This window comes from Pantherophis guttatus, chromosome 5 (assembly GCF_059756535.1).
Source record: "Pantherophis guttatus breed Tessera chromosome 5, ASM5975653v1, whole genome shotgun sequence".
Lineage (NCBI taxonomy): Eukaryota > Metazoa > Chordata > Lepidosauria > Squamata > Colubridae > Pantherophis > Pantherophis guttatus.
In genome coordinates, this window is record NC_142067.1 from 116,733,068 (window position 1) to 116,748,177 (window position 15,110).

Here is a 15,110-nt window from a genome sequence, read left to right on the forward strand (position 1 = left end):
CCTCCCCGCGCAGCCGCAGAGCCGCCGACTCCTCCCCCCGCTGACGGGCCGCGGCTGCCTGTCATCGCCGCCGGCGCGGGGCCTTCCGGGCGGTGGCCGAGCGAAGACGGGGGCCGGGCCGGGCCGGGCCGGGCGGAGCGCCTGAGCGAAAGCGGCCATGGGTCCCGGAGAAGGCGCGGCCGCTGCCGCTGCGGCGGCGGCGTCAGGGCCTCCGGGCCGCGAGCAACTGCTGCTGCTGTCGGGCGCGGCGCTGGCGGAACGCTACCGGCGCATCTACACCGCGGCGGCGCTGAGCGAGCGAGAGCAGGCCGCGCACCTGGCCGGCAGGTAAGGCTGAGGGTGGTCGGGACGGGAGAGAGAGGGAGAGGGAGAGGAGCCGGGCGAAGGAAGCGCCGTTGGGCTGCCCCGCCTCGCCTCGCCACCCGGTGGCTCCCAGGGTCCCGGTGCCAGCCGTGCAGCCCGAGAAGCGTCTGCCGGGGAAAGGGGTTCTTTTGGCCGGCACGCCCCATGGAGACGCTCCCCGAGGATGGCCGCCGCGGCTGAGGCTGAGGCCTCCCTGACCGGGCTGTTTTTTGCCTTCTACGGGGTCGCAGGTCTTCCACGTGGGGCCGAATTGCCCTGGGATAGAAAGGCCTCTGACGACCCCTCCCCCTCCACGTCCTCCCCCTCCTCTGCTTCTCCCCCCTCCTCCCCCCCTCCACCTTCTCCTCTTTCTCTTCCTCCCCTCCTTTCCTCTCCTCCCCTCTCCCTCTTTCTCGCCCTTCTCTCCTCCTCCCCTCCTTTCCTCCCCCTCTTCTTTCTCTTCCTCCCCCTCCCCTCCTTCTCCCCCTTCTCCTTTCCTCTCCTGCCCTCCTCCTCCCCTCCTGCCCTCCCCTCCTTTTCTCTCCTCCCCCTCCCCTCCTTTCCTCCCCCTCCTCTTTCTCTTCCTCCTTCTCCCCCTTCTCCTCTCCTCTCCTGCCCTCCTTCTCCCCTCCTGCCCTCCCCTCCTTTTCTCTCCTCCCCCTCCCCTCCTTTCCTCCCCCTCCTCTTTCTCTTCCTCCCCCTCCCCTCCTTCTCCCCCTTCTCCTCTCCTGTCCTCCCCTCCTTCTCTCCCTTCTGTCCTTCTCTCCTGATCCCCTCCCCTCCTTTCCTCTCCTCCCCCTCCCTCTCTTTTTCCCCCTTTTCCCCCTCCTGCCCTCCCCTTCTCCTCCCCTTCTTTCCTCTCCTCCCTCTCCCCCTCCTCCTCTTTCTCTTCCTCCCTTCCCCTCCTTCTCCCCCTTCTCCCTTTCTCCTCCTCTCCCCTCCACCTCCTCCTCCTCCTTACTCCCTCCAACCCCTCAGCCTCCCACCCCTTCTCTCCTCTCCCTACCGTCCCCTCCTTTCCTCTTCTCCCCCTCCCTCTCTTTTTACCCTTTTCTCCCCTCTTGACCTCCCTTCTTCCTCCCCTCCTTTCCTGTCCTCCCTCTCCCACTCCTCCTCCTTCTCTTCCTCCCCTTCCCCTCCTTCTCCTCCTCCTCCCTTTCTCCTCTCCCTCCACCTCCTCCTCCTCACCCCCTCCAACCCCTCAGCCTCCCACCCCTTCTCTCCTCTCCTCTCCCTCCCCTGTTTTCGGCCTCCTTCTTTTTCTTATGGGCATCCGGGGCAGAGAGGAGCATCCCTCAGTGGTGGTAGAGGTAGGAGAAGGCCAAGGGCAGCAAGTTGGCATCTCTATGAGCTTTTCTTGGCCCATCTGAGACTATCCTGCGAGAATTACGCAGCTGTCTCTTCACCTGCGCTGCTGCTGCTGCATCTCATTCCTATTCCCCTCCCTCCGTTGAGGTGCTGTTTGGGTATCCCAAGCTCTTGCCTTTCCTGGGTAGGTTTATAGTTTCTGTGGGGAACACCTTTGCTGTCCTATTTACCGACCACATTTTGAATTGGGATGGAAAGGCAGGTGGATAAATGTACGGGGACGTTCTTGTGAATTGCTCTGTAGCACTGATGAGGTTACCTAATTTGTGTAAGGAAACAGCTGCAAGAAAAAAACCAAGTTCAGAGAGCACCAAGGACCCCTAATTGCTCTTGCTCTCTCTACTATTACTTTACGATGTCCTCTTCTGCGGAATAGATGCGATAGCTGAGTTGTCGAAAGTAGTAAGCTTCGTTCTTTAAATTTTGACTGCTGCACAAAGAAAAGGTGATAGCGTCATCCTGATGCGATTTCTTTCTTTCTTTTTTTCCCCTCTGCTAGGAGCTTACTATTCAGACTCTTAGTAGCCATTTCGTGCTTATGATTTAAGCTTGGGGGAATAGCATTGCACCTTGACTTGTCTGTTTACATGATGAAGATATGCAAGAGAGGCATTATTTGTCTGGCTAAGTTGCATGCTCCCAAATTAGCTGTGTCATCATATTGAGGGGTTTAGTATGGCAAGTGGATTATGTTATGAATGATGATGATGAGTGGCAAGCCATCCAAATGGAATAAAATAAATAAATATATATCATAATCTAAAATTGCAAAACCATATAAAATGTATGCCTAAAGGATTAATATACCAGTTGTTTGTTAGTGCAGAAACGTGGGTGCTTTCTTAACTTGATTTTCTTTAGAATCATTTTGCATTTGTCAGCAATTACTTTTTATTATGTTTCAAAAGATGCTTACTTGAAAACGTTTTTACTTTGTTATTCGGTTGAAAAATTCTCCTACTATGATTTATCGATTAGTAAAAAGGCAGTGATGAATTTTTTTTTTCTTCAAATGTTGAAGACAGATATCTTCAGATGCTGGGACCAGCAACATATCATGGAGAATTAGCATATTTTAATCACAATTACTTTAGAGAGATCTTTAAAGTGGTTTTGAGTGGCTGTTTGATGATGGACTTCTGTATGCTATTGTGAATTTATGAGAGTTGATGACCTGTAAGGGCAACAAATAAATAATATGCATTGGCTGCTTGAAGTATATATGGTTGTAAATTCTGAGAGATTTGCTGATCAAAGTAATTCAAACCATTTGTAATTATGTTAATGGAGTCTTTTTTTTTGTAAGGATCTAAGCAATTAAAGTGTAAACATTTCTCGGAGGTGACTGTATTTTGTCTTCTGGGTTATCAATGACCTCACCCACATTGTAGAAAAGGGAGCAGGGCAGCATTTTAACTTGTAAGTGACATTGGGCGAAGTATTTTCTACTTGATATTTGATATCTTTCATTCAGAATTGATGTTCATCCTTCACATCCAATAATTTAGTCTCACAGTCTTGTTGAACAGATGTGTAGAAAAAAAGTAGGGAATCAGTATGGGATTTTGGAGACAGGATTTCTGTGCATTTTATATATATCTTGGTACTTCCTTTATCCATGAAAGTATTAAGGTAGGACATCTTTGATCTTCTTGGGGCCCCTTGCCACTCATGTCCCACTTCTAGAAGGAATATTCATGCAGATATTCTGGTCCTGTGATATTTTGTATTCTCTTTTCCTGGCTCTGAGAAGTCAATTACACTCAAGTTGACCCTATCTATTTCAAATAAAAGATATACTGGCCTTTCTTTACAGCAATTCTAAGCATAATTTATGCAAAGTGAGCCTCACTAAATTCAGGGATGTTCCCAAGTAAGAACACGAGGGGTTGCAGCATCTGATTGCAGATCTATTTCTATCAGATTTAGCTTTTTAAGAAGCATGCTTTGTAAATAATATACATGTATATTGCAGAATAATTTCAGGGACTAGTTTATGGCAGGCCCACCTGGGTTTACGCTTAGCATCAATTTCTCTTCCACAGGAACTGCTCTATTACAGGGGTGGGGGTGGGGGAATCTTCTAACATCTTAAAGTTATAATGAATGAATACAGGCATACAATTAATTTAAGAAACAATACGTATTCAATAATCCAGATTTTAAACTATCCAGATTTTACTCCCAATCCATTTTAAAAATGCTTCTGAAAGACTAGTTACACATATCTCAATGCAGTGAATTGTTTTATAAGGAAATATTGAACCTAAATATTACTAGTACTATAGATATTTCCATATGTTCTGGTTTCATTTGGGATGGCTGAGTCTATAAAGAGCTAACAAGTATAGTTATCTGGGCTTTAATCAACCCCCTCCCCCTCGATATATAATTTTGAAAATTACTTCTATAGACTTTATCGGTGTGTTCTTTGGAAGGAATTCTTTTTAGTAAAAATTTATGCAAGTAGAAGAATTTACAGAGGTGCTTTGTTTAAATATAGAACAGAGCATTTTAATGGTTTACATCATTGTGATTGCTAATAAGGGACAAACACTGTCATGTTAAATGACATGAAATGTACATTCTTCATCCCACACACAGTTAGAACCAGATAAGAAAAGAAGGAAATTGAATTGACACCTGAAATATTTCTCCGGGGAATAGTAAAGAGGAATTATGGAAAGAAAAAGATTTATTTAATTATACATATCACCACTGCTGCTAGACTGGCATACGCACAATACTGGAAAGAGAAAGATCTGCCAACAGAAGAACATATAATTAGGAAAATACTGGAGTGCGCAGAGATGAGCAAACTAACACATGAAATAAATGAGGATGAAAACTCAGATTACTATACTGTTTGGGGAAGGTGGTATGAATGGATGAACGATAATATAAAAAAAAGGAGAAAAAGATTTGCCTAATAAAAGGAATAAGTAGCTTAAGAAATACCAGGTGCATATCTTGTGTATATGTATATATGTATAAACACTGCACTTCCGATGTAAATAGAAATGATATTTAATGTATTTCATAAACTTAATAAAATATTTTTTTTAAAAAAAGAAGGAAAGAGAAATATCTTTTGCCTCATCTCTTGTTACCTTCTGTGAGTTAAGAAACTTCTGATTTGGGGAATGCTCCCTGCATAAATTAGCACTGAGAGATCTCTTCTTTATAGCTGTGAAAGAGAACTGGCTGTTTATCCATTTTTGAATATTTGTCTCCTGCCTTTCCTCTTAAGAGCCTGCAGAGACTGTCCTCCTTGCTTTCCCCTTGCTACTGTTTTAGCATCTCACTGGTGAGAAAGAGCTCTGGTAGTCCACCAGCTGAGCTCTATGGCTGGCTGTGGATTTGAGCAGAGTGGCTCTCTGGCCTGTACTCCCAAGGAAGTCACCAGGGCTTCTTCAATATCAGAAAGAAAGAATAAGAACAGTGGGTAGAAAAGGCAATGTTTTCCTGAATTGGAAATTGGAATGACAAAGTTCTAAAGGAATTGCTGAAATGCTTATTTATAATATGAATTGTGAAGATGGGGTGTGAACTCTCCTCTCCCATGGCACCTGCCTATTAAAGATGGGAAATGAATGTAAAGTATTTTCCCTGGCAAAGAGGGCTGTCCCTTCCTTTTGATTTCTAACAAGGTTCTGGTCCTTGAGGTTTCTGAGGAGACCTCTGGCGGCTTCAGAAGTTGTCAGGAGAATGAAATTCATGGAAAAGATGGCACAGGGAGTTTATTATTTATTAAATTTTTATCCCACTTTTAGAAATTCACCCAAGGCAGCAAACCTGCATAATATTCCTCCCTCCCCTCCTATTTTCTAACTTTCTATTTCCTGAATAGCTTTTAAACCTATTCAGGAAGTGTTTCTACAGTTTTAAGCAGAAGGCATCTCTATAGCATGAGCTAAGTGTGACTTAATCTCCAGGGTCTTTTGTGAGTTTTGCACAGAAGGGTGTTTTCTGCCACCCTAGCAGGCTCATAACAGAAGTGCCATTTAGCTCAGCTGTGGACCATGGATTCTCCCCCAGCCAGCATCAGGCTGTTTTGAAGATACTCTCTTAGAGGAATTTGCAACCCATCCTTCAGATTTATTTTTTTTTAAAAAAGAACAACTTCAGCTGCCTTCCGCCACTTCAGTTTCCCTCTTCCTTAATTCATCTGAAGGTTTGAAAAATCTGAAACGGTTTTTGTGATGTAAGAATGACCTTGAGGGACAGGAGAAGAGAGTTTAGTTTATTGTCATTGCACATGGTACAACGAAATTAAATGCCATCTTCAGGGTACATTATAACTATAAAAATAAAAACACAAACATGCATCCTTTACATTCTATATAATTGAAATTGAAAACCCGATATTGCACTATACCGTAGAATTCAATATGATTATGGCCCTGGGATAGAACTGTTTTTCAGCCTATTAATCTTTGTTTTTATTATCCTGTACCGTCTGCCAGATGGTAATAGTTCAAAAAAGGGTGCCCAGGATGAGATGGATCTTTAAGAATGTTTTGAACTTTCTTAAGGCAGCGGGAGCCATAAAGCTCTTCCAAAGAGGGGAGAGGACAACCAATGATCCTCTGGGCAATGATGTTGACCCTCTGCAGCACTTGTTGACCCTCTGGAGCGCTGTCCTGTCTGCCACTGTGCAACTGGCAAATCATACACAGGTGCAGTAAGTTAAAATACTCTCTGGTGCAGTGGTAGAAGGTCATCAGCAGTTTTTCATTCAGTTGTTTCCTGAGAAGTCTCAGGTAGTATAATCTCTGCTGGGCCCTTTTGACCAGTGCTGAAATGTGAGTGCCCCAGGTCAGGTCCTCTTTTAAGAGAAGAGAGGAAGTGATCAGACAAGGGGAGGAGGGGGGAACCCCCAGTACCTTAACAGTCGAAGGAAAGAAACCTAGGAAGGACTTGCCCTGATTGATCTTAAAAATGGCGGCAGAAAGTTTATACTTCCAGACTTGTGAAGATTCTGCTAATGAAGTAGATTTATCTCACCAAATTATTTGCATTTCTTGTCTGGTTTACCCAGGAAGGCTGACCAAATGGATGTGCAAATTGCACCTGGCCATTTAAGCTGTGTTTGTACCCTGTTTTCCCCAAAATAAGACATCCCCTGATAATAAGCCCAATCGGGCTTTTGAGCGCATGGCAATAAGGCCAAGTGCTTATTTCAGAGTTCAAAAAAAATATAAGACAGGGTCTTATTTTCAGGGAAACACGGTAAAAAAATATATATCGATAGAAACAGAGCCTTTGTTAAGAGCAGAGACTTTCAGTGGGCAACTTGGTGAATTATCCAGAGCATCCTTTTGTCGTCCCCACCCCCGCCCCTTTATACTTCCCAAAGGAAAGGGAATAACTAGATCCTGCCCTGAGAGGGGTAATCCTTAAAATACAATCTCTCTGCTTGTCCCACCCACCCACCCCACATCACGTTTTTAGCACGTCTGTAGAGCAAGAAGGAACCAGAGATTGTCCCAGCTCATCTTCTGGATGCCTTCTGCAAATAGCAGCAACGGCTCTCACTAGCATCTTCCTATACCCTCTGAAAGAAAGAACTGCTCCTGTTGCGTTGCCTTAAGGCAAGGTATCCTTTCAATCCTTTCACTTTTTTAAAAAAAAATGAAAACTGAATACTTGCCTCAGGCCCCCTCAGAATCACCTATATTTGCAAGAATGCTGGTTAGCCTGATTGGATTTTTTTTTTTTTTTATAATAAAAATGTGAATGGCTATAACTGAGTTAAAGTGGGTCTGGGTAAACAGGTATTGTGAAAGTGTTTCCCTTCATCTAACATTATCTAGCACAGGAAAAATCTCCTCTACCTGGTATGCATAATTGTTGTTGCTGCTCAGTAGCTACCCTGTTTTCCCCAAAATAAGACATCCCCTGATAATAAGCCCAATCAGGCTTTTGAGCTCATAGCAATAAGGCCAAGCGCTTATTTCAGGGTTGAAAAAAATATAAGACAGGGTCTTATTTTCGGGAAAACACGGTAAGTTGTGACTCTGACTCTTCACAGCCTTTTGTGGACCACAACATTCCAGGCCTTCCTGTCCTCTCCTGCCTCCCGGAGTTTGTCCAAATTCATGTCCATTGAGTTGATAACCCTCTCTAACCGTCCCATCCTCTGTCCTCCCCTTCTCCTTTTGCCTTCCATCTTTCCCAACCTCAGGCTCTTCTCCAGCGAGTCCTCTTTTGGTGGCCAAAGTATTTGAGCTTCGGCTTCAGTATCTCTCTTTCAGAGAACAGTTCAGGGTTGATTTCCTGTAGGATTGAGTATTATTTTTTTTCCTCATTTTTTCTTCTTCTTTCACCAACCATTTTTCCATCCATTTTCTTTTATATAATTCGCCGATTGGACTTTTATTTTTCCTCTCGCTTTGAAAATAGTCGACCTATTGACAACCCGGTAACACTAAGAGTTGAGGGTATTGTCTGTCTCGGCTGCCTTTGAGTGGTTATGCGCGTTTCCGTCAGTTCGGTGCAGACACTATTGTTGGAAAACTGGAAAATGGATTTAGTTGATGGTTGAAAGTCTCCTAATAACATGACAAAAGGCATGATGAAGCAAACAGTTAGAACAATTAATCAGAGGAACAACTTGCCTCCAGAAGTTGTGAATGCTCCAATACTGGAAGTTTTTAAGAAGATGTTGGATGACCATTTGTCTGAAGTGGTGTAGGGTTTCCTGCCTAAGCAGGGGGTTGGACTAGAAGACCTCCAAGGTCCCTTCCAACTCTGTTATTCTATTCTATTCTATTCTATTCTATTCTATTCTATTCTATTCTATTCTATTCTATTCTATTCTATTCTATTCTATTCTATTCTATTCTATTCTATTCTACTCTACTCTACTCTACTCTACTCTACTCTACTCTACTCTACTCTACTCTAACTCTATTCAAACAGAGCCTGACTAGGTAGCTCAGTGGCTAAGACACTGAGCTTGTCAATCAGAAAGGTCGGCAGTTCAGCGGTTCGAATCCCTAGTACAAGTCTCCTGCATGAGCAGAGGGTTGGACTAAATGACCTCCAAGGTACCTTCCAATTCTGTTACTGTTAGAGCCTCTCTGATGAAAGCAGTGGCCCTTGGGAGGGGAATTTCTTACCAGATAAGCTCCAGAAGGACAATCCCAAAGGTGCTTTTTCAAGAGGCAACTGGACTTTCTGGTTTTTCTTTGAAGACATTTCACTTCTCATCCATGAAGCTTCTTCAGCTCCGGATGACTGAGAATATCCATAGACCTCCAGAAGGACACTTGGTCCCTTCTTCTGAATTCATGAACTTGAAGTTAGTTTTCTGGAAGGTGAGGTTAAGTGAAAGCCAGCCTCTTTGGGAAGATGGACTGTTGGCTGTGCTCAATAAAACACCAATTCCATCTTGGCCTGGATCTAGACACAAAGATAACATTGTTGGGGGATAAACCCACCTTCCTAAGGATCCTTGGTGGCATTATAAAGCCAGACCTTGGTTTTTCATGGTTCTGCCTTCCTATAAATGGGCTCCAGAAGGGAAGTTCTTTGGGAAGAAGAAAACTGGATTCCATGTATTCAGGTTTCTCCGTATGGGGACAATTTAAGATAAGAGATGCTTTAAAGCAGGGATCCTCAAACTTTTTAAACAGGGTCGATTCAGATTACTGGAGGAGGAGCGGATTGGCTGAGTGGGCATGGCTAGGTAGTCATGTGACTGGGTGGGCGTAGCTAGGTGGTCAAATGACTGGGTGGTCGTGGCCAATTTAACAGTCCAGTTTTTTGCCTTCCTCCTTCCTAAGCTCCTGTTTAAATTGTTTTCAAAGACTTTTAATTTAAAGCAGTACTTTACAAGCCCAGAGCTGCTTTTCGAGGCTGCACCAGCGAGATCACCCCTCAGCTGGCCTTCCAGCTGGCTTGCTGGAAGATACGGCCCGCGGCAAGGGATGGGGCTTAATCACACCACTCCGCGGGCCGGATACTTTGCATTGGCAGGCCGTATCTGGCCCATGGGCCGTAGTTTGAGGATGCCTGCTTTAGAGACATTTTTGGGCCACAAACTAGGGATTTGAAATTCATTAACAAAATGCTTATGCTAAGCCAATACCATCTGTTAAGGCACAAACATAAAAAGGTACAAGGTGTTTTAGAGATGGGACATAACTCAGTATTCATGGTACATCAATTAGGAGAATCTATACCATTTCAGACAAATTCAATTTCAAAAAGTTGGCCAGACCAGGATAAAACTTGATGTTTGTACTATAGTGACTAATCAGAGTTAAGTGCGGTTTAATGATAGGAGTTAAAGAAGGAAGAAAAAACAATAAGAGATGAAGCACAGCAAATTGCAAACAAACAAACAAAACAAAAATGAATTTTTAAAAATACAAAAGTAAATTCAAGGTTATAAAAGTATAAAAATGCAGAGTTACCTAAATGATAAATAAATACAATTTATTCTTATAAAACAGCCAGCTAAGATTCCAAAATGCTGAATTTGTGGTTGTTAAAACACTGAGCTGGTTAAGACCTAATGTTAGAGGGAAACAGTAACATATAAGGGAATGAAGTGGCTATGATTCTGCTTATGAGGTCTCAACAGTGGGAAGTTGTATGCTACACTTACTGTACAGTTCTTGTGTCCATTGAAAGTGCAGTAGTTGTGAGCATTTCATGATATTTCTGGATGGGTTTAGGATCTGCTAAGAGGTGAAACACAAGTTTTCTAAAGTACAGTGGCAAAAGATCTTTGCACCATCTGAAAAAAAATATATTAGAGGAGACTGCACACTTCTTTAGACTTCCATCAACAAGCAAACAGAGATAAGCGCCTTTAAATCAGCATTCTGGGTTACCATCATTGTATGATTTCTCAAGGATGCCAAAAATGAAATCCTAAGAAACTTTCAACAAATGGATTTAATCTGCTGAAGGCCATCAACTTTCCAGAATGGTGACGTGAGGCAGAGGTAATTTTATTTTAGCGTACAGTACAATGTCAAGGCGATTATCTCTGGAGAAAAGGCCAAGGGCATAAGGGATCTAATCATACTCCCAGGGATATAGGGGAAAAAATGACTGTATCATAGAATCCTGGATCAGACTCCTTGCTTTGTTATGGAAGAATTAAGGTATATGTGAATTGGGCCCTGGATTTAGGAATCGGTTGGAGATGGAGAGCTTTAAATTTGGTTCGTGACAACAGTGGACTCTGGAGGCCATTAAATCCAATGTGTAAATCTTGTGTGATGCTTTTCAACTGAAATAATGTGTATTTACCTTTTTTTTTAACAGGTGTAAAAAACTTCTGAGCAAGAAAAAGCTAAAACGGAAGCAGAAAAGTAAATTGAAAATGAGAGCACGGAACAAGGTACATTCTTTTGTTTTCTCTTTGTTTTTTTCCTATTCATATTTCAGGAAGGAATTAAAAAGAATATTAATCATTTGACAAAATCCGAATTAACAGTATTTGCTACACTTCACGTTAGAATTATGTAATTCCTAATGTAGCAGTTCCCAATTTTTTCCTTTATGTGAATCATAAAGATTTATAGATAACATGTGATTCCTGAAAGGGTAACAGCCTCTTGCCTATGGCCTTTGTGCTCCCTGTGGATCTCCCCCTCTTTGGCATTTAAAACATCTGAAAGTGAAAATACAAGTTACATATTTAATAGCGGAGATATCGTAATCACAAATACACTTGAGAGGGAGTGGGCAGAGAGAAAAAAAGACTGAAACATCAAAGAAACACTGATCCTCACAAGAGTTTGAGGTCCCTACAGTACCTCACAGAATCTTGAGAGTTTTTAAAAATCTTTTTGAAAGTAGCAGTTTCTTGGGACCCTCACCAGCAATAGCACTTAGACTAATATAGATGGGATGGGATGGGATGGGATAAGATGGGATGGCATGGCATGGCATGGCATAGCATGGCATGGCATGGCATGGCATGGCATGACCTTTATTGTCATTTTTTACTGTGAGCACACAGACACACATTAAACATGAAATTCTGTTGCCTGCTTTCAAAAGAAAGTATATATCAACCCATATACATAAATAACACACATATACACATGCTGTAAACCTTTCCTTCCTTCCTTCCTTCCTTCCTTCCTTCCTTCCTTCCTTCCTTCCTTCCTTCCTTCCTTCCTTCCTATCTACCTACCTACCTACCTACCTACCTACCTACCTATCTACCTACCTATCACTACCCCCCCCACACACACATTAATCACTTTCCATAGAGAAAGAGGAAACTTGAGAGTTCACAAGTATACCGCTCCATAGTACTTTGCAGCCCCGTCTAAGTGGTCTACAGAGTCAGCTTTTGCCCCCAACAATCTTGAGTCCTCATTTTACCGACCTCGGAAGGATGGAAGGACGAGTCAATCTTGCGCCAGTCAGGATCGAACTCCAGTCTATGGACAGAGTTTGCCTGCAATACTGCCTTCTAACCACTGTGCCGCCAGAGCTCCTAAATGTGCTTAGAGGCCCCCCCTGAAGAATCTCCCACGCTTCTAATGTTCCAAGAGTTTCATCCTAGAATGTGTGATACAATCCACAAGGTCAAGGCAGGCTGATTCCAAGTGTTCTGGAACTGAGTCTGAATGTGATGAAGTCTGTTGGGGAGCAGGAGAAGAGTGGAGGTATTCTCCCTTTCAAGGAGTGGAGACATTAAATAATCCATTAAAAGGAGTGCTGTGTGGCCATTTATGCTCAGAAAGGGGTGAGGGTCCGAGTAGATAACCCCTGGGACAAGCTAGGATGACATTTACTAGGCTGAGAACGATAGTTGTTGCCTCCTGATTTAAATAAAAATACCCAAATGTGACTTTTTAAAAAAATCTTCTTTACTACATACAGTAGAATCTCTGGTCACGGCCATAATTCGTTCCATAACTTTGGTCGCAACCCGATTTGGTCATGACCCAAACCTAATTTCCCCATTGGGTTGTATGTAAATACGATCAATCTGTTCCAGACCCCTAAAATATTTTTTAAAAAGATTTTTAAGCACAAAAATAGTTAATTATGCCATAGAACTCACAGGGTAATATTAAAATCCTTTAATAACTCAGAGAAAACCTTGAACAACAGAGAAAACTGTTCAAAAATTTTGGGAATTTTTTGGTTAGAACCCGATTTGATCGTGGTCAGAAGCGTCCGTTCCATTTTTCAGAATGGTTTTTCCTTTTGCCAAGTACCTGGCCCAGGAGAGGGGAACCCCTTGTATCATTGATGATTCTGCCCTTTGTAGAATGGTGGACCGAATGACGCACAGTTGCTGGCACTTTCATTTGAGAGCTACTTGTGCTGATGGTTTAAGGGACTTCTCACAGAATCCCACCAGTGCTGGGATTCAAATATTTTTACTACCAGTTCTGTGGGCGTAGCTTGGTGGGCATGGCATGGCTTGGTGAGCGTGGATTGATGGGCGTGGCAGGGGAAGGATACTATAAAATCTCCATTCCCACTCCACTCTAGGGGAAGGTTACTGCAAAATCCCCATTTCCTCCCTATCAGCTGGGACGCGGGAGGCACAGAATAGATAGGGGCGGGGGCCGGTCAGAGGTGGTATTTACCGGTTCTCCGAGCTACTCAAAATTTCCGCTAACGGTTCTCCAGAATTGGTCAGAACCTGCTGAAAGCCACCTCTGGATCGCACCAAGAGCAATGCTGGATTTTAAAGAATTATTTTTGTGTTGAGAACATTTGTACTTTGAGCATTGCCACCCTGGGCATTGAAAATACTCCTGCTTTCTTGCTTTTCTTTGAATTGGAAAGGAAAATTGAGCCCAACTTATCCGTTATATTAATGTAGGGAGGAGAATAAGCTTTTGACAAATGCTTCTGTAATGGTAAGATGCAGATTTCTTTCCAGTTGATTGCAAGAAAAAAAAAAATCTCTTGTTTCATCAGAGTGAAAGTCTTGATAGTATGGTATCCATACCAGATATCAAACTTCACAGCAACCCTTCGGCTTTCAACGTGTACTGCAACGTGCGGCATTGTGTTTTGGAATGGCAAAAAAAGGAAACCTCCACGGCCTTGGCCTCCAAAAATACGGTGCAGAGCGGGGATTCGGACAGCGATGAGGAGGAAGAAGCCAAAGAGCCTCCTGTGAAGCTTCCAAAGGTAAGGGACCTCAGGCAGGTCCGAGGCGTTCTGGTCTTGGAAAACGTTCTGCAGGACAGAACTCCAAAGCGTTTCTGGCTAAGGGGAACTTCCTGCTTTCTGTTTTTAGATAATAGAAGTTGGATTATGTGAAGTGTTCGAACTGATTAAAGAGACAAGGTTTTCTCACCCGTCTCTCTGTCTGAGAAGTTTGCAGGCTCTTCTCAATGTCCTTCAAGGCCAGCAGCCAGAAGGTCTCCAGTCAGAACCTCCTGAAGTTCTAGGTAAGGTCTCCTACATTCGCTCAAGGTCAGTAAGATAAGGGAGTGACTAGCTAAGTCATGCCTAAAACCTATCTGGCTTTAGTACTGTATTCCTGTTTGAGGCCGGAGCTCCTCTCTCAAAGCCCCTTGCTGATACAAACCTGGCCTTTTGCTCTTTTGAGAATTCTGTCAAATTATTTGCAAGGATAAACACAGTTTGTGAACAGATACAGGTAATCCTCGACTTGTGACCACAATTGAGCCCAACATTTCTGTTGCTAAGCGAGACAGCTGTTAAGGGAGCTTTGCCCCATTTTGCAACTCAATTGTTAAGTGAATCACTGCAGTTGTTAAATTAGTAACACGGTTGTTTATTTTTTATTTTATTATTTTTTTTAATTTGATTTATATGCCGCCCTTCTCCGGAGACTCAGGGCGGCTCACAATGCGTTAAGCAATAGCCTTCATACTTTTGTATATTTTTATACAAAGTCAGCTTATTGCCCCCACAAACTGGGTCCTCATTTCACCTACCTTAGAAAGGATGGAAGGCTGAGTCAACCTTGAGCCTGGTGAGATTTGAACCAGCAGTAATTGCAGGCAGCTGTGTTAATAACAGGGTGCTTAGACCACTGTACCATCAAGGCTCTGTTTAGTTGAATCCAGCTTCCCCGTTAACTTTGCTTGTTGGAAGGTCTCAAAAGGGGATCACATGACCCCGGGACACCTGCAACCGTCCTAAGTACATGCCAGTTGCCAAGCGTCTGAATTTTGATCATGTGACTAATGGGGATGTTGGAATGGTCGTAAAGGTGAAAAACACTCATAGGTCATCCCAAATATGCTTTTTCAAGAGGCAACTGGACTTTCTGGTTTTTCCTTGAAGATGTTTTGCTTCTCATTCCAAGATGCTTCTTCAGCTCTGACTGAATGGAGGGGAATGGAAGGATTTATACTCCTTGCAGACAGCTGGCCATTTGCATTCTTTTCAGAGAGTCGTTGAAGCCAGTTGGAGGTTTGTCTGTG

At 43.3% G+C, this 15,110-nt stretch overlaps 1 protein-coding gene and 1 long non-coding RNA gene across 19 annotated transcripts in view; one reads left to right on the top strand and one right to left on the bottom strand.

The window, feature by feature from the left end:
- Positions 1-9: 9 nt before the first annotated feature.
- MYCBP2 (MYC binding protein 2) overlaps positions 10-15,110 on the top strand; it is a 139,040-nt gene continuing 123,939 nt past the window's right edge. For all 18 annotated transcript variants that reach the window (XM_060686538.2, XM_060686545.2, XM_087895506.1 and 15 more), the window contains exons 1-4: positions 10-327; positions 10,996-11,071; positions 13,627-13,842; positions 13,952-14,105. In XM_060686538.2, coding sequence (XP_060542521.2) covers positions 158-327; positions 10,996-11,071; positions 13,627-13,842; positions 13,952-14,105 — 616 coding nt within the window. In that variant the 5' untranslated portion in view covers positions 10-157. The remainder of the gene's footprint in view (positions 328-10,995; positions 11,072-13,626; positions 13,843-13,951; positions 14,106-15,110) is intronic.
- On the bottom strand, positions 10,376-12,180 carry LOC117665323 (uncharacterized). Its single transcript, XR_004591312.3, has 3 exons — positions 12,071-12,180; positions 10,981-11,023; positions 10,376-10,459 (listed from the first exon to the last, which is right to left on the bottom strand). It is a non-coding gene; the product is annotated as an uncharacterized LOC117665323 (long non-coding RNA).